The following is a 23,701-nucleotide window of genomic DNA, read 5'->3' as shown; positions in this document are numbered from 1 at the left end:
GATAAGTGGAACTTGATCATATGTGAATCTGGTAAAAAACTTTCTGCCTCAGTAGTACCAGTCATGGTGCCGGTTGTACTGATCAGGTCTGTGATAGGGGTGTGGAGCATAGTGGTGTCTGGCGTGATGACTTCTCATCATGTCCTGATGGTGGTGCCTGGGATCAGGACGGTGGGGATGCCTGGGGTCAGGATGGTGGGGATGCCTGGGGTCAGGACGGTGGGGATGCCTGGGATCAGGACGGGAGGGATGCCTGGGATCAGGACGGGGGGGATGCCTGTAGTAATCTGCAGAACATACAGGCCGTGTTAATAGGCTCCAGGGCAGACATGGCAGCTCAAAGACACATCCAATACCTAGATCGGATGACCAACAGATACCTTGGTCAGGTGGTCTGCTTGTTGGGAAATGCATTATCCCTTTGTTCACTGACACATTTATATCATCATACCAACTTACCATCTCTGCGTGGTCTTCTCACAGGACCATAGTTAGGCGGCAGTGGCCTCTCAAAGTTCAAGAAATCAGGAGGGAGGGAATCACTGGCAAACTCCATGTTGCCGCTGTAATATGTCCTGGATAGAGGATGTTCTGTAAAAAAGAGACACGGGAGGCGGGGGTGGAAGGAAAAATAAACACGTCTTTTTTTTGTTTGAGTTTGAGTTTTTGCAGACAGATGGAAAGGAAAAATTACAACAGTATAATACGTCAGTGCATCTGCTTTAAGATGAAAGAGAAGAAGAAAAAACCCCAACATAACTCCCACTATCCCTCCCAACAACCCAAGTCAGACGGTAAACAGCTAGGTTATTAAATAACGTCAGTAGATGATTGACTGACATTGAAAGAAAACAGAGCAAAAACTGTAGATAACAGTAAAAATAATTAAAGTAACTCCAAAAGAAAAAAAAAGGGATGGGGGTCTCTCCCTCCAGGTATTAGGAAGTGCCCTCAGCATAACCAGGGGTAATAGTACGACTATAACTAATAAGAGCCAGCAGTGGGTCCCAAGTTTTGTGGAATGCTGTCAAAGATCCTTTCTGTGAAAACCTTAATTTCTCTAGCCGTAGACGTTGAAAAATGTCACGTATCCAACTGTTGTGAGTTGGTGGAAAAAACGCGTTTCCATTTAGGGAGAATGGTACGTCTGGATGCTACCGTTTTTTGAAATGACTTGATGCACAAGAACCTGACATTTAACTGTTAATGCTTGAAATGACCAGGGCGTGTTCTACAATCACAGCACATTATAAATGAACATTTGAATGTGACCTCATTAGTTTGTATACTTAGTATTGTTATTGTATTATTCCAAAAACGTGTCAAAAAGATAGAGCGAATTATATTGGCAAAAAAACACAAAAATCAAAACCTGTATGTATTTGAAGACATGCATTAGCTGACAAAAAGAGATTCGATTTGCACTAAAATGCTGGTAATTCGCTCACATGTTTTAAGGACCTTTATGTTTGACATTTATGTTCTAATAGTATATGCCATTTAATTTTAAAACCTAACCTAAATGTCAAATGAAGAGCAAAGCCAACATTCAACAGGGAGTTTCATATTCCACCGGGCATTGTTGTGATACACTACATTTACTGTCCACAAGAGTCATTTAAACATGGAGGTTTTTTTTTAATATTGCGCAAAAATACTGATTTCATGTAATTGGGTGCCATGTTAAAAATGAAAACTTCTATTTTACTACATTTGCCTGTAGATGGAAAGTCATTGTATTTGACATCATGTGTACAATTTAACAGGTGACAAACCCAAACACACGTCCCAATATCCATGGATATCCATGGTGGATTCATCTGGGAACATCATGGGTCTTTGTAATTTATTCTACCCATATTTACTTGGTCTATTTTCTTTGGTTATCATCTGGTGTCTTACCTGCAGGTTTGGTTCTATTTCCAGTCGCTCGCCGCTGAGCAGAAACCTCAGTGTGTTCTACAAAAAGCACAAACTCATGTCAAGCTAATCTAAAATCAAATAAATTCCTTAAAAAAATACTAAAAATAACGCAGTAACATCTATATCTGAAGTTTTCTGGAGTACAAACAGTATGGAGGGAGAGAGAGTGTGTGTGTGTGTGTGGGGTAGTATTCCTCCTCACCAAAAGTGGTGAGTGGGCAGGGCACGATAACACCCCAGGCCTGTGCACAATGCTGGAACAGCAGAAAGCTCATCTTGCGGTGGGCGAGGGCGTTCCAGTGGACGCCGTCATTCGTACGATGTTGCAGAGACAATCGGAAGTGGAAGTGGAGGTCCAACACATCCATCCCATAGGCGTTAGCCAGAGTCCCGCTGTAGAAGTTAGCTTCGATCACATCATAACGCAGCTGGGGAACCTTGTGTTCAATCTGAGGTGAGAGATGGAGAGGAGATAATGTTTGAAGGCTAGAAGAGCAGCAGTGCAGGGGAAATACAGAGAAAGATCTTAACCTTCATCAGGAAAAGTAGTAGTTGTATTAACTACATCTATAATCCCAGTTTCACTATAAGCACACAGGTTTGACTGAAGGTGTGGCAAGAGATCAAGTAAAAATAAATACATTATCAATAAAATCAATGTCCTTTTCTTGAGTTCTTCTACTGGAACTTCTGTTTAACAGTTTGTTCACTGTGTCCTTTCACGGGACTGAATGAATGTACACCTCTGGTGATTACACACCACTGATGTCGTGTCTAAATGGGAATTCTCAGTAGGGTATTAAAAGGAAATATTCAATTTGAACCAAACGCACCAAATTTCCATGTATAGTTACGATGCAGATGTTTGACGATGTCGTACCTCGGGCACCAGGAAACCCCCTTTGATGCAGTCTCCTAAGGGCATGGTGAGGTTCCATACGACCAGGGTTTCCTCTGGCAGAATCTTTTTCAGCTCATAAAATAACTTTTTTAGATTGTCTTTGTAGTCATCAGGCCATTTGCCGTTGTACCTACAAAACCCAACACAGACACCTACGTATGAACAAATTCACCATGCACAAACCGGGAGGCCTTACACCAGGGAACAAGCTTTGTGCCTCTAGTGGTTCAAGCTAACTTTTTACATTCATGCTGAGCACTGTCACTGATGCCTTACACCATTATGGATTATCTATCTATCTATCTATAATTCACATTGATTGTATCGAAAGTAGTGCTGCTATAAAGAAAAACATCTACAACCATGATGAAACAACAGGGAAGAAAAGCAAGTGTCAACGGTGTGAAGGTTGGTGGGGGAAAAAATGTATTTGTATGCAATGGATTCTCCTTTTCTTTCGTAGCATCGAAAAAGATACAGAGAATGGATCACTTGACCTCAACGACCCTTTTGGAAATTTCAAAATGTTTTATTGCCATTCCAAAACACATCTCCAGCCAATTCATATGATATGATATGAGAGTTGAGTTCGCCAGTCGAACCATATGGTAAATAGAATTATATAGCGCCTTTCTAGACTTCGGACTCAAGACTTAACACTTGTCACATTCACCCATTCACACAGACATTCATTCAGATAGCAGTGGACATCTACATTCCGTCTAATCCAGGGGTGTCAAAGTGATCCAGTAAAGGGCCGCTGTGGCTGCAGGTTTTCATTCCAACCTGATCTAATCTAACCATTCACACCGCATTCACACACCCACGCGAAGCAATTCAGGGTTCATTGTCTTGCCCAAGGACACTTCGACATGCGGCCCGGGGGAGCTGGGGATCGAACCGCCAATTTCTTGAATGGAGGACCCACTCTGTCACTGAGCAACAGCCACACGTGCTCAGATAATTGTATGGTTATGTCTCCAAGTCCAGCATGATCATATGAGAAACACCCTTTTCTACATATAAATATTCAAAACGTACATACGCAAAGATAGATAAGTGCTACCTTGAAATATCCCACACGCAGGAGTTGAGAACGACTACATCTGGTTTCAAGCCCTGGCGGAAGTCTTCAAGGATGCTCTCCATGTAGTGTGAGTAGATGCGTGTCACAAAGTAGAAGCGGACCAGGTGGTGTGCCGACTGAAACTGCCGAACCTCTCGGTAGCCCTTTCCGTTGTGCATTGGACTTAGACAACCTCCTTCCACCAGGCAGTCCAGCTCAAAGCTCATCTCACCCTGGAGGAGGAAAACACGAGTGAGAACAACAGGAACAAATGAGAAGGGCAACAAGCTGCCTACGTAGGGAGAAATACAGAACTTTGAATATAGTTTATCTTAAAAAAAACAAGTCAAAATAGATAAAAGTTCCAAGTTTAACTGGAGTAATGTTGCTAAGTCGACCCTTTTGCTATCACAGCTTATAATGGCAACAAATAAACAGCAAATGTGCAGTTTCTTCACATGTCAGCTTCTTTTAAACAGTTTGTAAACATGGTAAATGTTGCACATTACTTGCCCTGGTCTTGAGTTGTTGTAAACTGAGATAGTTGTCCTTCTGCAGCAGTAGGACAAGGTCCTTGTACACAGACCTCTGAACTGAGGGGGACATACAGGGAGCATTAAACGTGGTAAGTTAGTGCACAAAACTGACACTTGCTCACAAACAAGCCAACCCCCCAAAAAAAGGGTGCTTACTATTATTTTTGAGACCGTTGGCAAATGCACAGTCAACCATAGCATTTAACAACTGAAAAATGTCCTTTTCAAAGACTATTTTGAAAGGTAATGTTACATTAGCGGTGGAAAAAGTACTCAGAGCTTCTACTTAAATAAAAGTAGCCATACGGCATGTAGAAATACTCTGTTACAAGTAAAAGTCCTGCATTCAAAATGTCCCTTGAGTAAAAGTACAAACGTATACGCATCAAAATGGACTTCAGTGTTTCCCCCAGCGTGGGGGGTGGGGGGTTCAATGACAAACAAAAAGAAACAAAGGAATCATGGTTTTCATGTGTTTTCAACACACTGTAGCGGATTGCCTGAATGTTCTTTTTTTTTAGCGTGCCAGTCAGTGATTAATCAGACAATGTAATGGTTAGGTTCATATTGAAAGGTCACGCCCCACATGGATAATCAGTGTTAAAAATCACCAGACAGAAGGATCACAATTATATAAGCAATAATCAGAGCCACAATGCAATTGTCCCGTTAGTAGTAGAGCATCTTCCCAAACAATGTCACAAACGATCTTTGAACACGTGAATCTCCAAGGCTTTCTGAGAATTGGAAACACCAACCATGTAGACAGAATTCACATGCAGTCGTGTAAATAAGATAAATAACATAAGGCTGTTTAGTTTGTTTACTAAAAGGTAAAGGTATAGAGCTATTCCATAGGAAAGGGATCCTTAATCGACTCCTGTTGGGATCTGACACTATTCAGAAAATACAAGTAAATAAAATGAACTTGACTTTCAAGTGGGGCGGGGCACCCCCTTAATATAATGGCAGGGGAAACACTGCACTTACAAAACAAAAAATACTCTTTATGCAGCAGTGCCTGTTTCAGAACATATAAGTGGATTATACTTATTAGTTACTTTTTATTGGGGCTATTTTTAATTATTTTATAGACTGCTGTGTGGCTGAATCTATTCTATTTGCTGAGAATAGTTTGCATTGATAATCTGAATCTGTGAAGTAACTAAAGTGACCAAACAAATATGTAAATGTAGAAGAATAGAGTAGCTCAAACTGTGCTCCAGTGCAGTGCTGGAGTGAATGTGCTGGGTTACAGTGCAGGGATCACTCACTGGAGTCTCCCAGCACCACGATGAACTTGTTATGGAAGAGCTGCCTGACCCGCCGGTGGCTCACACACCTCAGCGTCATGTTCCTCTGCTGTGCGTGACAGAGCAAAACAGCCAGTGTGCACAAGTTACAGGCATGTCTCTACACTATTAACGGTACACACCTAACAATGCATGCATGTTATTACTGAATCTACATTTAGAAATACTTTTTTTAGTTTTTAGTTTAGATAGTTTATTTCGAATTTGTGAAAAAAAAAAACTAAATTAACATAGACGGTCATAAAGAAAAGGAAAATAAATGTACAATAACAGAGTAAACTGAAAAAAAAAATATAAATTATGTTTACATATCCCAAAAGGAGTGGGAAGGCGTATAAACTTACTATTTCTATTATGGTGTATAACTCTGGAACATGGAAGAATGTAAAGAGCAATGCAGAATATTTTCAATCAAAAACAGATAAAAGACACCTAACAACGCATTTATGTTGTTACTGTATCTACATTTAGACATACTTTTTTGTTCTGGAGTATAACTCTGGAACATGTAAGAATGTAAAGAGTAATGCTGAATCTTTTCAATCAAAAACAAATAAGAAAACCACTTGTGCTAATTCATTATGCTAACTAGCATTGACGCACTAATAAACTAGCTTGAGGCCGGCTCTAACGTTGACTTTAAATGAAAATAAGATACAGATACGTACCATTTTTGGATGTTCCGGGCTAATGTTGGGTCACCTTAACAGCTAAAGCTAAGTGGCGACAGCAGTTTTCAAACTTTCCCGCTGTTGCCACCTTTAGTTTGTTGTTGTTTGAGCCAACGTTAGCCAGCTTTACTTGACGTAAATCATCTCAATAGTTTAGTTCGACCCGAACACAACCGAGCTGGTCCCTGGCTCCACTTTTAAAGTTGTTTGGCAACTACAACAACTTAATTGCGTTGCTTCAGCAGTCGCAGTTTTATCTTATTTCTGCACAGACGCTTTTTTGGTGTCCCTCGGTGAATGGTGCTTTTAAAGACCGTCGGAAATCTCGTTTTCGCGCTCGACTTGACCACATAGAATATAAACATAGACAACAAATTAAATTAAATTAGGTTTGCTTTTAGTAAAATATCTATTCGTAAATTCATTTTTTTTTTGAAAAAGCAGTTGTTTTGTTTATATTTGTTCATGTTAATGTATTTATGAAATGTACATTCATTAACATGAGCATTTGAATCCAACTTGGGTCCATGTAAATCATAAATAAGTCATAGAGTGTGGTCTATACCTAGTCTGTAAAGTGTCCTGAGATAACTGTTGTTATGATTGGCACTATAAATAAAATTGAATTGAATTGAATTGAATAGTAAATATGGCAGATTTAGCCACACAGGCTAAGTTCCACCTGCAGTCCCTGTCAAGTTGATGGCATTAAAAGAGCACATAAACACATGAGCACAGACAAAAGCTCAATATAAAAACACAAATGTCAATCTTTCATTTTTCTTAGAAAAAGCTTAAAAATGCCCCAAAAAATCATAGTAAAATTACAATTAGATTCGCTCAATATTTCATATTGTGAATTAATAATTAAACTTTAAAATTAAAATGCCAAAAACATTTGAAATGTAACTTTTTTAATCCTTTACTTGTCACATTATATATTTTATCTCATAGCCCTCTGTGCATAATCACAATCACAATGTGTAATAGTAATATGTTTCCTCTGTGCCTCAGTGTAAATTTAAACATTTAAATATATTGTATATACTCTTCCTGTTATTCTTATATTTTATGCTTCCCTGTGTTAATGTTGTTCATATTTTTCTATATTTATCTAGAATGTAATGCTTGTTATTGATGCTTCTTTGTTTGCTATCCACTTTGCTGCTGTAATATTGAAATGTTCCCCTTTGTGGGACTAATAAAGGAACATATTATCTGATAATGTATGTACCCTTTGCCTCTAAATTCCCTTTACATTCAAATGAGATGCCCATAGACCAGGATATCTCCTATACTCAATTAGCTGACCTATATCATGTTGTCAGTGTATCAGTTAGTTAGTGCTGAATTAATTAAACACAAATTAAGGAGCAAACCAACGATGTTACGATGAAGAACTGTGTATATGTTCATAAAACATATTCCGGAAATGACAAGTTATCAGTGATGAAGATCCTCTGGCAGGGGAGACCTTTGAGAAAACAGTACCTTTACTAAAGGTCTGCTCTTATACATGAAGTCTAAAAAAGAATGCATTTCAGGATAGGATTATATGATAAAGATATACTGGATAAGCTGGACGATTGAAAGACCTGGACATCAAACTTCTAAAATCCATAAATAATCCTCAAAGAGCAGCCTTTCAAAAAGTGATTCTTTATTTCATCACTTTGGGAAATGTAGAAGGAGAGGTTACAAACAATGCAGAGACTTTCCGTTAATCCCATACTAGTTGCTTTCAGAAGTCACTATCTTCATCATAATCTATCAGTATTTGATCTTTTTTCTGCTCCTCCTGCTCTTTGTCATCTTTCTCATCCTCCTCATCGTCTTCTCCGTCCGTGTCGTCCTCTTTCTTGGTCTCCCTCTCCCGGTGAAACTCCTGGTATATCCCAGTCAGCACTTTGGCTGCTTCCAGGGACACTTTCAGATTTCCTATCACCTCCTTGTCTTTAGCCACACTCACGACTGGAGGAAACAGACACACAGGGACATTATACAAGATAACATCCTCCAAAAACAACCGAAAAATTGTACACAAATACAACACCTACTGTCAATTTGTTGGTCGCTGACATCATTTCCAGTGAGGAGCAGTTCCTTTAGGTCCAGAAAAGCATGTCCCACATCCACACACTCCTCTTCGTCGTCCATCGGCTCACTGACTACTGTGAACTTTAACCTTGCCATGACACACAGACATACGCACTTCACTTTTGTGGTCTGGGGTCTTCCATACACACATCCATAAAGTGCAGAGAAATAAACTGATGTATTCACTCAGAGTTTAACTTGTAAAATGACACAAAAAAAATGCCACTACCTGCCCTGGTTGGGGTCAGTGCCCTCCAACATGGTGTAAAGATACTGTCTGAGTGGAGCGGACTGTGAGCCATCCACATAAATTACTGAGACAGACAAACAGAGATATATGGGGTTATAAAGACGTTGAAACTTTCTAGAAAAAAATATTTTCAAAAGCTACAAAGCTCTCCCACGCTCACCTCGTGTGAAATTGTAGTGAATCTCCTCTCCCTTTGTGGGTTTGCGGAGGGACATGGGGGTTTCTGTCGTCTCCATGGGGACGCCCAGCAGCCGGTACTCCACATAAACACGCTGCACCGACTTGTCCAGCGCCACGTGTGAGGACGGTTCAAACATCAGGGACAGAATCTCGACTCTCAGCTTGCCTCCCTGAAACACGGACGAATCTTATCTGACCAGCTCATTTAAAATGAAAGGTCAAACATATGCTCGATACGCAGATGTGCAAATGACAATAACAGCACAGTGCGGTGCTAAAATCTTCATTTTCATTCATACTTTTCTCTCTCACTCAGGCAGTTTCGCTTCTTTCGTACCTTCCTGGTTTTCCGTTTGCGCGGGATGACGATGATGTCGCTGTGTGAGGAACTTGACTCTGAAGACTCTGGGGCTTCACTGTCTCCTGCAGCAGCTTCTCAACAAAAGAGGAGAACTGGATTTATCTCATTTCCAATTCAACTTGCTGGGCTAAAATGAAAGCCCTGTCAGAATGTGACGGCTTCACGTGTTCCAGGGATATTTTGTACAGTAATTGTCTGTATTTTGTAGCTTTAGCGCTCAAATAGGTTGAGTGTGAGGCTTCAAATGACTGAAAGAAACTCAGAGGTGTTAAGGCCTATTGTGTGTTTGAGAATAGTTACCACTCTCACTCCTCTCCTCTTCCTCCTCCTCCTCCTCCTCCTCTTCATCCATAGACACCTGATCCACAGAGGGACCGTCCTGAGAAGAAGAAATTAGATATGAGCCCATTCACCAGCCAGTCCTCCATTGGTGCCTTCTCATTCTAATTACTCGTTTCTCCTTCCACAACAGTGCTTTAAGGTGTTTCCCGTGAAAGTGACGGCACCAGATAAAGTAAAAAAGAGAGAGACTGAGCTCCTACCTGAGTCCTCTCACAGCTGGCGGAGCTTCTCCTCGACAGCGTGCTGGGTGAAGATCTTGAATAAGATGAAACGTTTTATTATTGAAAGCTCAAGCTCATCAAGCTCTACAATAACAAGATAATGAAGTGAATTAAAATATATATATAATGTATATCTGATTCTTACTGTCTTGTTGGCAAAAGAGAGGGTGTGGTCAGTCTCGGCTCAGGCGTCACATGGGGCGTGCTGCGGTGAAGCTCAGGCGGCCTCTTGGTGGACCTCTTCCTGTTCAGCGGTCCCACAGAGGCGGGTTGCTCCGCTCGTACGTTCTGTGAGCTTTTCTGTTTGACTGGTGGACGAGGCTGTTAACGGATGAATGCACAGGTAAATAAAATAGTTTTTAGGCTTGACTTCTAATGAAAACACAGTTTAGCTGTCACTGCCACTTGTGTTGATGCATTGAGCCTCACCAAAGCTTTGGTGTCTTTCTGCACTGCTTTGGGTTCTCTCGGCTCAAGTAGCTGCGTCTGTGGTAGAGCCGCAGAAGGTGAGGTATTCAGCTACACGGGTAAATGTCTTTGAACGTATCATGGCATTAAAACATAGATTTCTGTGGACTTCTTTCAGTCCTACGACACGGTGTCAGCAACGAATGCTCCTTAGAGGAACATTTCTTTGGGAGAGGGTTACAGTTGCTTTTATCAGTTCATCCACTCTTTTTTCAAACAAATGTGCAATTGGTTCTCCACAGCAATACTGGTAATACCCGAACCTTTTGGCACACTGGAATAAATCTCACCTTCACTCTGGGCTTGGCTATAGGCCTCTGTGATGCTTCGGCCTCCTCTCTCCTCTTCTCCTCCCTCTCAGTGCTTTCCATTTGTCTGTCCTGTTGTCCCCGTCTTCCCAGCACAGTGTCCACTGATGGTTGGAAGGGGTACTTCCATATTATCGAGACCCTGACCATGCCCCGAGGTCCACCGGCTGGATCCCTCAGAACATAGTCACCTGGCAGGACAGAAATAAAAACACTTCTAACCTGCTGCTTGGGTAGTTCAGGTACATGTTCAGACTTCCACCTCCATCTAAAGCAAAGCTTCCTCTAGTGAGAGATACAAATGAATCAAGTAACTGTTATACCTCTGATCTCCCTGCCTGTAGCCAGGGCTCGCAGTGGGATGGGGGTCTTGGCCAGATAGGCTGGCGGTATCTGGTCGTCGCTGTCATCAAACACGTACACCCATAAACTGCTGGACCTGGACAAAAGAGCAGTTGAAGGATGGGATTATCTCAATAGCTAACTTTATAAGAATTGTATAAGTGAGAAGATCTTTAGGATAATATTAATTTGACCCAAAAAAAAGTAAGTAGGCTGTGTCACAACAAGTGAACTCCCTCTTCAATATAATCCAATTTCTAACATATTACCTCAGGTAGTGCAACACATCAGCTGTTACTGCCAGTGGGTAGCTGGTGGTGTCACTGAACACCGGGTCAGCTTTAGCCTGGACAGTTTGAGAGACGTGAGGCGGCAGGTCGTAGAACCTGTATGTCAGATAGGCATCAGGAAGAAGTCCAGGCCAGCGAGCACTGAGGCCCACACAACGTTCCAACACAACCACCAACTCATTTGGGATCCCCCCGCCGTAGTCATGTAACTCCTGCAAATAGCATTGTAAAATTACATTTAAGAACAAACAAACGTATCCCTGTTACATTGGCTCCACAGGCCTCACAGTGAGGTAGAGTAACCATGATAGTGTCTCTAAAAGTCAGAGAAAATCACAGTGTGAAGAAATAAAAACACCCTGCATGGGTACACACCACAGGAGGTAAGTGAGAAAATGTCTCCCTGTTTTACCTCATGACCAGCGTCTTGCCAGCCAAGAGAGATCTGCACAGGACTCCTCTGTGCCGCTGTTCTCCTGTCAGCTCCTCTCTCTGCCACAGTGACTGTGGGCTCTGCAGGATTATACAGGCGCACCCAGAAATCCACAACACCCACTATTTCACCCTCAGACCCTTGGAGACGGACACAATTTCAGACAATGAATTATCAAATGACTCAAGATATATGTATATTGTGTAATTGGCAATGACTGTGTGTTAACAAACTGTGCAGGAAAAGCAGCATCAAATCCAGTGTGTGACTTTTTCCTCTACATTCCTTACCTGTGATATTGACGTGTCCACCAACGCGCTCCCCTCTCCTTTCCATAGCACCCATGAGGGACATCTGCCCGCTTCCATGTGTCACAAACCTGACCCCTCCCAATGCCTGGTGGAGCTCCGCTCTGACCCTTGACCCCTGACCTCCCAGCCTGCCCAGATCTCGGGCTGTTAGAGCGTAGCGGGACGTGAAGCCGTAGTTGGGTTGACTGCCTGACACCAGAGGAGTGGAGTGCACTTCAAAGTCCAAGAGGCTGTAGGTGCAGAAGGTCACAATGTCTTCAGGGTGCATGCTGCCCATAGTACGAAGACCTGAAGGGGTGAAGGTGGCGCCCTGGAAATGAACAAACAAACAGATTTCAGCTTCATGGGATACTTGCTCTGAATTATTCTAAAAGAAAAAAACAATCCATTTTTTGGACCTTAAGGTGGATCTCCAACAGTGACTCCCCAGCTCTCAGCTGAGAAAAAGACAGGTCGTCCTCAATGGGCTGTACCACCTCCTGGTCCCCAGCTGGCCAGGTGTACTGTATTGGTATGGTCCGTTTGTAGTTCCTGGGGCTGTATGCTAACTCTTTCAGCTGAGCTTAAGAGTATAAATAGAAAAATTAAGAGTTTTGAGATTCTGATGCTTACTACCCACTTGTGTTTATTTTAAAAACAAACTGCAAACACCTCACAGAAGTAACTGATTAGGAATGATTCTGGGTTCTCTTTCCTCTGCTGTTACTATTGAAAAGAGTGTCCATACCTTGTAAAGCGTTGATCTGTAGAGCTCTTTTTGACAAAAGTTTGTCTTTCTCGGCCATCCTCCTCTTGCTCTCCTCCCTCTCTCTCCCCATTTTCTGGTTGACTGTGTTCAACTCTTCCTTGGGGAGTAAACAGATTTTGATCCGAGACAAGTTCAGTTAATATGGGATGCGGAAAAAAAGAAGAAGAAAGAAAGCTGAGAATCACAGCAGTATCAATGGGTATTTCAATTCTGTGTGTGGTACATGTTACTGTGTTTAGGGTGTATGTGTGTGCACCTGCAGGTCTTTACTGATATGGTGCTCCAGCAGTAGAAGGTTTCTGGTCTTCTGTAGTTCCAGCACAGTCTCAGCATGCAATGCCTGGATGTTGGCCAGCTCACGGGGTGAATCCTCCACCTTCCCATCAGCCCAGAGAAAACTCAACCCTGCCCTGCTCTCCTGCTGCATCCTGAATGCCTGGAAAAACACGCAATAAGGTTTAAAAGCAATGTATTTAGTCTTCTAAAGCAGTCCTAGCAGAGATAAAAAAAAGTGTGCAAACCTTGATCTGTATAAAAGTGTCACTGAGCTCCTCAACACTCATGTCAAACTCCTGGAAGAGAGAAGGGAGACGATGAGAAGTGTCCTAAAACATGATGCCATACAAAGAAACAGACAGTCGCTCAGCTGTCTATTATTCTGTTCCTCATATCTGACCTTGGTGACAGAGTCCAGTCTGTGCTGCAGAGCAGCAACCTGCTCTCTGTACTGGAGAACCTCCTGTTCCAGATGCTCTCGTTTGTCTGGCGTCGTCACAGAAAACTCTAAGCGAAACAATACAAAGTGGGAATGTTAATGAATGTAGTTTTACTGGAGAATCGATTTTTCATTTGGGACGGGACAGTTAAGGATCTAATTTAAATAAAATGATAAAATAAAATAAAATGTATTTTCTTTAACTAACTCCAAATCCATTCCTTCTCAAACTGCAGCAGATACAACATGCTGAGACTCCCACCTCTTTCTCTCTCCCTCTCCTCTAATATCTCCTTCTCTCGTCTCAGCTGGTCCTTCTCCAGCTCCAGCCTGCCTCTCTCCCCCCTCTCTGCCTGCAGCATTTCCTCCAGTCTCTCGATGTCCATCCTGCTGATGTTTTCTCCCTGTTCCTCCCTCCTCTGGTTCACTTCTCTGTGTTGTTCCACCTTGCCATCGTGGTTGCTTTGCACGGATAAAGTTCTAGGAAAGAAAAGGGTAAATATAAACATACAAGGAGAAACACAGAATTACTTTCAGGCATTGTGAAATGTTAGGACTATATGGCATAAAGACCTTTTCTTGATCTAAAGTCATATTCTGCTGCTCCTGCATGCCGACTTGCATCTATTTTACATTTCAATTTCCATCCCTCAAACCTGCTGGTAAATGTGCTCTATAAAATCTTGGAGATTGTTTTGTAGGGCCTTGGACCATAGATGGATTGCTGGACCTGACTCAAAATGTTGCTGAAAATTAACCTCCAAATGATCACAAAGAGGTGCTAAAGGATCACAGGTAAACACAAAACAACCAAAAATGACCACAGAGATGAAAAATTATGATAGGGATGCAAAACAACCATGAAGAGATGCTACGTGACGGCAAATGGACATAGAATGACCACATAGAGACAAGAAATGACAAGAAAGACACTCAAAATGATTAAAAATAGATCCAAAATAACCACAGAGAGAAAAAACAATGATATAGATACGTAACAAATCTAAAAATAGACGCAAAACCACCACGAAAAAATGCAAAATGATTTAAAGTAGATGCAAAACATTCACAGAGACAAACAAAACAACAACACATGGACGTAAAATGAACACAAAGAGTCACAACATACAACATGACCACATAGAAAACGGTCAAAAGATAAGTGCACAATGACCACAAAGAGACCCAAAATAACTACAAAACAACTAAAAGTAGACCCAACTGAATTTGGGTGTCTTGTTCCTACGTGGACAGTGTGAGGGGGGCCTCTTATATGTCTGTGCCCAGGGGCCCATTGTCTCTTAATCCGTCCGTGCCTAGAAGTCCTACCTCTCTAGTAGTGTGTCATAGTTTTCTTTTATTAGATCCCTCTCTCCCTCCAGGTCTGATATCCGCTCCTGTAGCTGAAAGAGAAAGAATGAAAGCTTTAATACGTTACTACGTTACACCATCTCCAGTCTTTCTTTAGTTTGGATTTATGCATGCAGACACAGATGTGGCACCTTGTCCAGGGTCTGTAGAGACAGGGCAGAGGTGGTAAGTTGTCCCTCCAGTGTCAGTGCTCTCTGTCTCTCTTGCTTCAGCTGTTCAGTCAGCTCCTCCACTTTCTCCAGCAGAGCTCCCTGGCTTTCCCTCATTGACCTCTGACTCTGGGGTGAACACATGACACACACCAAGTTCATTTGTGTAAAGTATCAGACTATTAGTTTGAGGTATTCATAAAGCTTTTTGTGAAACGGGGCATCTACCTCCTCCAGCTGATTCTCAAATGCCTGCGAGGGAAGAAGAAAGACACGTTTGCTTACTGATTAGTGAACAGATTAGTGTGAATGAAGTGCTGAATCTGGATTCTTAAGCTGATGTAATCGAATGATTATAAAAAAGCAAAAGATATTTATAGAGAAATAAGGTCATCTAACCTCTTGCAGGTTGCTGAACTTCTCCTGGCTGACTCTCAGGGCGGTGCTCCTGTCTGAAAGCTGCTTTTGTAGACGGATCAGATCCACATTCTCTCTAATAGTTATTCTGACAGACACATAACAACAGGATATGTTAATACTTTTATTGACACGGTTCAAGCAGTTGTAGCCGTAGTTGCAAAAAGAGGGGCTAATGGTGGAAAGAGCAGTACAATATTGAATTGTTAACATAAGGTGGTTACCAAAATAATCAGTTTGTCTGATTATAAGAAACACTCAATTCAGTATGGATAAAGAAGACATTAGGAATACAAGCGATCTATAGAGCCGTACAATGTTCGCCTTAAAAGGGAACTACACTACATTCATGCATGCTATTTATATGGTCTAATACAGCCTAAAAATACGAAAAATACAGTTCTCAAGTTTAAATTTCTCAAGTCATGTTCTACATGGGTAGATTTTCTGTTTCACAGCTGACAAAACTCCAGAATAAAACTCATTTGAGGATAAAAAGGAAGCTTCATTGTTTATGGAGTAGCTCCTCACTTTATACCTGATGACATGACAAGTGTGAGACTTCTTTGTGGCTTTGAGAGAGAGTAGCTCATGTTCACTAATAGTGACTAAACTTTCCTCAGCCAGGGAGATAACATACTGGAGTCCTTTAAGTAGTAGGAAAGCGTGGATTGTTGACTATGCAGTAAAGTCCACTGAAATGTACTCAAATAAAAACTAATAAACCGATTTTTGAAATATACTTTTTAACTGCAGTAGTAGTCGTACAATTAGTAGTTGTATTTCTGCTGTGATCACCTGTGTCTGTCAGCCTGTTGCTTCCTTATGTCTCTCACTGCTCCCTCTATCTCTTTCTCTTTCTCCCTCAGCGTGTCTCTGAGAGCCTGGGCCGTCAGCTCCAGCTCTGTAGCCCTCACCTGCTCCGTCACACTGGACCTGCTGGGAGGGAGAGAGAGAGATGTGGACGGTGGAGTCATGAGGGGGTTGGAGGGGAGAAAAAGAGGAGTCAGATAGTAGAATGAGGTTGAGGTTGAAAACAAATAAACATCTGCTCAATGCTCTCTACATCGCATGCTTACAATCTCTCCATCTCTGCCCTGGTGTCTTCCAGTGTGGGGCCATAGCGGGGCGGGGCAGTCTGCGCTGCCCTCCTTACTCCGCCCTCCACTTCCATGCTTTTACCTGACAAGAAGAAGAAGAAGAAGAAGAGAGGCGGGAAGGTTAGAGATGGAAGAAGAAGAGGCAGTAGTCATCCTGGTAGTCATGTCCAACACACACCTTTACTGAACCTGTACGGCGTACGTCCCCCGATGTCCATGATGTGCTGCTTGGCCAGGCTCAGTTTGTTCTGCAGCACCCCTTTCTGGCTCTCCAGCATAGCAACACGGGCTTCCAGCTCCTGTATGGTGTCCTCCATGTCCCTCTCTTTCACAGCACTTGACCCAGGGCGGGCCTGACGAAGACGCATCAGTCTGGTGGACATCCTGAGGCGAGGAGGAGGAGGAGGTTAAATCAGCCATATAAGGGGCTTTTATGGACTCTTTATCATATGTCCCTTTACATCAGTCCCAGCTCTGAGATGCAACATTGGTGTACCCACTCGTGTTGGGCACGGTCAGTTAGTTACAGTAATTTGGGTTGTGTGTCAATGTCTCTTTTACCTGCGTAGCCTCTGCTCCTGTGTGCGAGTGTGTTGTCTTAACACACTGTTTTCCTCTTGCAGTCTGAGACACAGGTCCTCCAGGTGCTCTCTGGGAAACCGAAACAGGCGCTGAGGATCTGCTACAGAGAGGGAGAGAGAGAGAGGCAGCCAATATATAACATAGTACTTTCTTAGTATGTTTGCTGCACAGACAACGGAAAAGTGCTGTTTACATTAGCAGCTTTTTAATGGCTTAGCAGCTTACCCTTTGCCTTCATGACATGATGTTTCTTCCATGGCTTCACATCACGTAGAGTATCTGGGGAAACAGCAGGAAGGTGACAGTGACAGATTTAGTCAAGACAGCGTATTCACAGACACACAAATGTAATAAAGAGCCGATTTTAAATTCTGTTTCGTCGTTACTTACACTGAAGTTCACTTACACACACACACACACACACACACACACACACACACACACACACACACACACACGCACAAACACACATAATTGTATAATAACACACACACAAACCTGGGACAGTGGGCATCAGCCCTCCCCTCATCAGTCCCACATCTCTGACCGGGAGATCTCCGGCGGTCTCATCCATCACTTCCGACATAACACCAGAAATCTCCGTTCTGTGAAACGTCACTGAGCGGCTAACTTGTCATATTGACATCCACTGCTGGCTCACAGGACTTCATCCAGGTGGAGAGGTAGAGATACACACTGGAATGTGGACTAAAAACCGATAACAAGGGTTATTGACTACAGGAAAACAGAGAAACAAAAAGTATAATTCACCTTTAAAAATCTTCCAACCTTAACATGTTCCATTAAAATTTCTGTAATTATAAAACCTCAGCAAAAGTCCTTATTTTCTAGCATGGTGGGACTTAATGAGATCCAAGCTGTTGGAAGAAGTGCTTTCCATTAAACACACACACAGGTACACTTATAAACAATGTTAATTAATATAATATGTACATATTCTCAGTTGCTGATCTACTCTTACGGTAACACTTGAAATCACAACCTGAGGACTCTGACCACACTGTAACATTTCATTAGTCAGTTATTTGCCAGTGTGTCAATTGTGACGGTGGTGCAGCAGACATCAAAACTATATTAACAAAAGATCTGACTTACCTTTATCTGTTGGCCATCCAAAGAGGTTTTACACCTTGTAAAGAAATGTGTGTGTTCCTGTATTACCCTGGTATTCAGTGTAACGTGTAGGCTCTCTACATGTCTCCGCCCTGTGCTTCGACAGTATCAGTTTTAATCCCTCTTCATCCCTTCCTCCCTCCTTCTTCCCCAACCCCTTTTACCCCTCTCTTCACATCATCATCTTTCCTAATTCCTAAATTCTTTCAGGAATTCACCCAGGTGTAAAACTAGAACATGCAATTACTTTGTTTGTATGCGTGCGTTTCATTCAGTGACATAACTGTGAATGTACAGTATGTAGTAGTAGTAGTGTGTATAATGCCCCCGCCAAAGACTCAATCCTGAAGTCTCACGGCTCCATCTGCCTTGAGGCTAATCTCATCTCTGCTCTAATCTGATTAGCAAGTGTCAGGCTGTAAAACGTGATCTGAAGTCAGTTTTGTGGTCAGCCTGTAACGACCTATGATGGTTATTATTGGAGTGACTCTGGTCTGAGATCTGTGCTCAAGGTCTTACGTTTAAAGAGAGCATGAGCAAAGGGAAGAAGAAAAATGATACGATATAAGCATATACAGCAGGTACAGCTCTTTATTGAGGAATGGGGCAGAGTCGGGATGAGGATGAGTATGAGGCATGTGTGAAATTGTCGCCTAATTTACAAAAAAAAATTCACTTCAACGTAAAATACATTTCACATCATATTGTAATGTCATCTAAATCCCCGCCTCCATTGACTCCACTGACAAGGCGGATGATGAGTGGGGATTTGTTGCTGCCGCTGTCACACATCTCTGGGTTAAAAAAGGGAAACATGGCCTCAGTGAACTGGATCTGTGTAAAAGAATAGATGTGGGACTTGGCCTCTGCGTCATAGAAGGACACCGTCCCGTCCTCATAGTCCAGAAACACCCCAATGACCTGCGGCCTCTGAGAGAGACACAGCAGCTCTGCCTGCCCCGCACATGCCCGGTACTCACTGCTCTTCCTCAAACAAATAGTCCAATAACCGTCTTCTGGACACAGTGTGACCAGCCCCTTCCTGTTGACCGACTGTCGAGCCACACCCAAGTCCCACGCTGTTTTGTCTCCCACGTCCACCTCCCAGTAATACCTCCCTGTGGTGAAACCCTGCAGAGCAAGGGAGGCTCACGTCACTGGGACTGTTCCTTTTTTTCAGAAAGGTGTAAAATAAACACATAAACACAACCTCTTCATTTACCCTGGTGGCGAGGACGCATGGTGCCATGTCAAAGCGCTCTGGTGTGTCCTCCGGGTTCTGTTCAGCATCTCCATCCCAGACCTGTCTCCCATCCTCTGACAGAACCAGCCAAAGGTTGGCCGTCCTGGGGTCCAGATGAACATCGACTGGTAGACAGACATAGTTTATGTGAATTTATCCTGAGGCATGCATTGTGATACACAGGACTAATTAAAATAACGCAATAAATCGATACCTACTCTGTAAAGTGTCCTGAGATAACTTTTGTTATGATTTGGCACTATAAATAAAATTGAATTGAAATTGAATTGAATTGAATTGAATTGACACCTAAATTAGCGGACTGTCATGAAATGAATCAGCTTCAGTAATTTATCAGGGAAAGAAAAACCTCAAATGACCCCAAAGTTGTGATGGAAATTGTACAGACTAAACTATTCTTAAAGAATTTAAGCTTTTTAAATGTAATTGTATGTTATTATTTCAGATTCTGTGGCATTTTTTTACAATATTCTCACTGGTACAGTATGTTACGGAGCCCTTCAAGGTACAATATGATTAGATTTGGTTGAGAAACAGGACAAAAGATAAAAGAGAGTGAGAGAGACAGAGAGAACAGCGAATGATTTCAGACTCTTATTGGTATTACTTTACTGTCTGAGTCCAACTGTACCTGCATACTGCTGCATCTTCTCATGCTCTGTAAGTGAATAAGAACATATGAAAACAACGTGTATGTGTCCACTCTGATCAGGACATTCAATATAAGAGACTGCTCTGTCACAGAGTGTGGTGTTGCTGATGAATTATCCATTTAGAAGTGGACCTTGAATGGAAAGATTATTCAAAGCTGACTGAAGCTGCTGTTCAATGTTGGCCACCGCTCTCCTCACAATCCCCAAACACGTGTCTGAATGGACGATGATGTCAGAGCAGGCTTTGGCAGGTGAAGGTGAACTCAGAGCTGGAAATCTCTGACACACAAAAAAAAAGCAGAGAAGAGATCTGACAAGATGAGATGAGACTGATGCAAGACAAGCATCTCTGTCTCTGTAATGGATGTGTTCCTGTGTGACTATCACAAATCAAATCTCTTGCTGTGAGACGACTCCTGACCTGCAGAAGACGGAGGTGGTCCTCGGTGTGAGAAAGCTCCTCCATCTCACTTCTCTTCCTCTCCAGCTCGGTGATTTCCAGCTCCAGCTCTGTGATGAGCCTGTCAGCCCTCCGCTCTGCCGCCGCCTGCTTCCTCCGGATCGCCTCCACCAGCTCAGCCTGACGTTTCTCCAAAGAACGAAGCAGAGTCGAGAGGACCTCCATGCTCTCCAAGACGTCCCTCTTGGAGTTTTCCTGAAGACAAGGAAAGATTGTTTAAAGTCTCCCTCCCACTCAAAAATGTGTTTTGCTTACTGCTAGGTCACCTGATGCTTGTGTGCAGAATGATGTATGTGCAGAGTTTATTACTAGAAGATTTCTCTGCGCTCATCTTAAATCAGAGTTTAACAGGTAGGATTCTGTGATATCACAACTAGCATGGAAGCCAATCACAGTCCAGTATGCAACTGACGCAATAAGCAACTTCCAGCGCACATGTACTAAAAACATCTTGTGTCCGGCAGTTAAACTAACAAAATAAAGAACTATTTGCATAGTCACATATAATATTTTTTAAACAGATGTAATTTGACTCATATTTAATAAAGGTCATTATCTGTAGAAAAAAACGTGTTTTCATAGACACAACATTTTATAGAAAGAAAAGTGTTGTCTCAAAACACGTCTGGATGAGATTTTTAATCAAAAGATATACGTACAAGTGATCCTCATAAGTAGTAGTGGATAAAAGCAGAATAATGATATATTAATATATATTTTAGATGTTTTGAGAGCATTATTGTATAAGTAACAATGCACACACTCCTGCATGTGTTCAGCCTCTTTCCTTGCATATGTATGCAAAGGATGTTTCAACTGTGGCTGCAATGACCCAATTTCAACTCAACCAACAATCAACTCACTTTGCTGAGCTCCACAGAGTGTTTGATCTCCTCCACTTTCTGCAGTCTGTCCTGGATCATCTGCTGAACATCAGCCTCGATCCTGAGCATCTGAGCCTGAACATCAGTTTTTTATTAAGAATTAAAACCAAAAGTGAATCAGCAGCTAAAGATGTATTTGATGGGATGATGGCACAATGATGATGATGATGATGATGATGATGAGGACTTTAGGATCTCACCTTCTTCTCCTGACTTTCTCGCTCCACTGGGACGGTGTCGTGACAACGGTGGTCGTTCTCGGTGCACAGCACACACACACACCTCTGGTCGCTCCTGCAAAACAGCTCCAGGAGCCTTTGGTGCCTTTTGCATATTCGGCTCTCCAGCATCGCCACGGGTTCAATCAGCTTGTGAATCTTCAAGGTGGCAACTCTCAGGTGTGGCTCCAGGTGACTCTCACAATAAGAGGTCAGACACACAAGGCAGGACTTCAAGGCCTTCGTTTGCTTACCCACACACACATCACAATAAATGAATTTTCCCGCCATCGGCATCCCGCCGTTCTGCCTTCTCGCTCGGATCTGCTCTGACATTTCCTTGGCAAAGGAGTTTTCGCAAAGCTCCGGGCGCCCCTCAAAGACCGCCTGACATTTGGGACAGCTGATGGCGAGGCGGTCATCCCAGTGGGATGTGATGCAGGTGAAGCAGAAGCTGTGACCGCAGGGGATGGAGACGGGCTCGGAGAAAACCTCCTGACAGATGCAACACTGAAACTGCACCTCTGACAGGAGAATGCTGGGGGAGGCCATGGCTCCAGAAGTAAAGACAGAGGATAGGTGTTAACTGATTAGAAATGAGAAATTAATCATTTACATTTTAAATCACAGAGGAAATGGGTTTTGGTTAACATTAACCATCAGCTGCACTACACAAAACATACACTATAGGCTATATTTCAGAGTCTTTAATACAGGCAGTGGAAGTACTTTCTTAGTCAGAGACATTTGAACTTGCTTATCATTAACTTTAAACTATTCAAAGCTGCCAACTGGCCAAAGTCCAGCTGCATGCTCACATGAATCTGCCCCTCGTTCCCTAGAACTCCCTCACTTAGCTTGAAACATATATTGAATACACACATTAAAATCCAAAGACTAACCCTGCAAGTGTGTAAACGTACCTTACTCTCATGATCAATACACCAGGGATGAAGATTAATGCTTTCAAAGATTAGTCCCTCTTATATTCCATTTAACAAGACATCAAAGGAACATTATTCAACTAATTGTAACCCTTTGATGAAAATGATAACACAATCATCTGTTATTTTGTTCTGGTCTTACCTGGTTGCTGAAAGTGACCTCTGAGGCAGCAACGGCAAACACTGGCACTGCGGCTGTGAAGCCAAAGTCCTCCTGGTTTCGCTGTTACCACTCCCTCTGGGACGGTCTTCCCTTTTTCAACCATGTTGTTCCAGGGTGGGAGGAGTAATGCCTAGATCAGGTGCCTTACTAGGTTTTTCTTTTCTTTTTATTGTATAACATAATAGCAGGCTATTGTGTTTGTATTGGACTGAGCAACAACAAGGAAGCACTTGAAGGTCAGTCAAATGGACAGAAACACCATGCATGTTCACACACATTACAATACCGCAACAATAAAATCTTATAAAATCACAAAGCTAAATATAACCAATTCCTAAGCAGGGATGATGTGACTTTAGCAGAAAAGATGGCCATTTTGGGGGGGAATGATCCCTGCTCTCGTTACAACTACATGACGTGATTTTAAAAAATAAAGAACCTTTAAAATCCATCACCAAAACAACAATGAGACAAAAAAAGAGAGATCAACCAAGTGACCTTTATGAGTCTGAAATACAGGTTACACACACATGCAGATATTTATGGTCACCCAAAAAAGTGTCAAAAATGCAGTATACTCAAATCAAACACAATAAACATGATTTTTCCATGATGCAATACACAAAGGAAATGGAAGCGCTATTTACAGACAAAGAGGACGTCCACTCCTTTCAGAAAACCACTACTACCTTTATACTACAGAAAACATGAGTGAGCAGAAAGACAGAACACAAGTGTTTCTCAGGAAAACTTTCAGTCCTCAACCTTCATTTCCAGAGGTATATATATATATATATATATATATATATATATATATATATATATATATATATTTCCAGAGGTATATATATATATATATATATATATATATATATATATATATCCA

The 23,701-nt window shown here is 42.2% G+C and overlaps 3 protein-coding genes across 3 annotated transcripts; all 3 read right to left on the bottom strand.

Moving 5' to 3' along the window:
- Positions 1-48: 48 nt before the first annotated feature.
- On the bottom strand, positions 49-5,779 carry fam113 (family with sequence similarity 113; the record flags this gene model as incomplete). The annotated part of the gene is made up of 8 exons (XM_083936940.1): positions 49-287; positions 460-591; positions 1,903-1,959; positions 2,126-2,372; positions 2,804-2,954; positions 3,891-4,123; positions 4,404-4,483; positions 5,701-5,779. 8 exons carry the CDS (start codon positions 5,777-5,779, stop codon positions 49-51), a joined length of 1,218 nt encoding a protein of 405 aa, XP_083793066.1.
- Positions 5,780-8,151: 2,372 nt separating this feature from the next.
- On the bottom strand, positions 8,152-17,681 carry rpgrip1 (RPGR interacting protein 1; the record flags this gene model as incomplete). Its single annotated transcript, XM_083936939.1, has 30 exons — positions 8,152-8,381; positions 8,468-8,595; positions 8,737-8,821; positions 8,918-9,107; positions 9,275-9,369; positions 9,599-9,677; positions 9,841-9,895; positions 10,007-10,182; positions 10,291-10,347; positions 10,620-10,828; positions 10,961-11,076; positions 11,249-11,481; positions 11,682-11,842; positions 11,993-12,323; positions 12,412-12,575; positions 12,741-12,858; positions 13,018-13,197; positions 13,283-13,333; positions 13,438-13,544; positions 13,739-13,956; positions 14,806-14,879; positions 14,979-15,125; positions 15,225-15,248; positions 15,396-15,501; positions 16,212-16,352; positions 16,493-16,595; positions 16,692-16,897; positions 17,075-17,192; positions 17,321-17,374; positions 17,594-17,681. 30 exons carry the CDS (start codon positions 17,679-17,681, stop codon positions 8,152-8,154), a joined length of 4,044 nt encoding a protein of 1,347 aa, XP_083793065.1.
- A 1,247-nt stretch (positions 17,682-18,928) lies between these two features.
- On the bottom strand, positions 18,929-22,889 carry LOC310964467 (E3 ubiquitin-protein ligase TRIM39-like; the record flags this gene model as incomplete). Its single annotated transcript, XM_083937596.1, has 8 exons — positions 22,795-22,889; positions 21,691-22,270; positions 21,470-21,565; positions 20,568-20,801; positions 20,278-20,425; positions 20,125-20,151; positions 19,452-19,597; positions 18,929-19,360 (listed from the first exon to the last, which is right to left on the bottom strand). The coding sequence occupies exons 2-8, from the start codon at positions 22,258-22,260 to the stop codon at positions 18,929-18,931; spliced, it is 1,653 nt and encodes a 550-aa protein (XP_083793722.1). The 5' UTR covers positions 22,261-22,270; positions 22,795-22,889.
- Positions 22,890-23,701: the final 812 nt, after the last annotated feature.

This window comes from Echiichthys vipera (genome assembly GCF_963691815.1).
Source record: "Echiichthys vipera genome assembly, chromosome: 22".
Lineage (NCBI taxonomy): Eukaryota > Metazoa > Chordata > Actinopteri > Perciformes > Trachinidae > Echiichthys > Echiichthys vipera.
The sequence above is the reverse complement of the archived record's forward strand: the minus strand, read 5'-3'. Positions and strand labels throughout refer to the sequence as shown.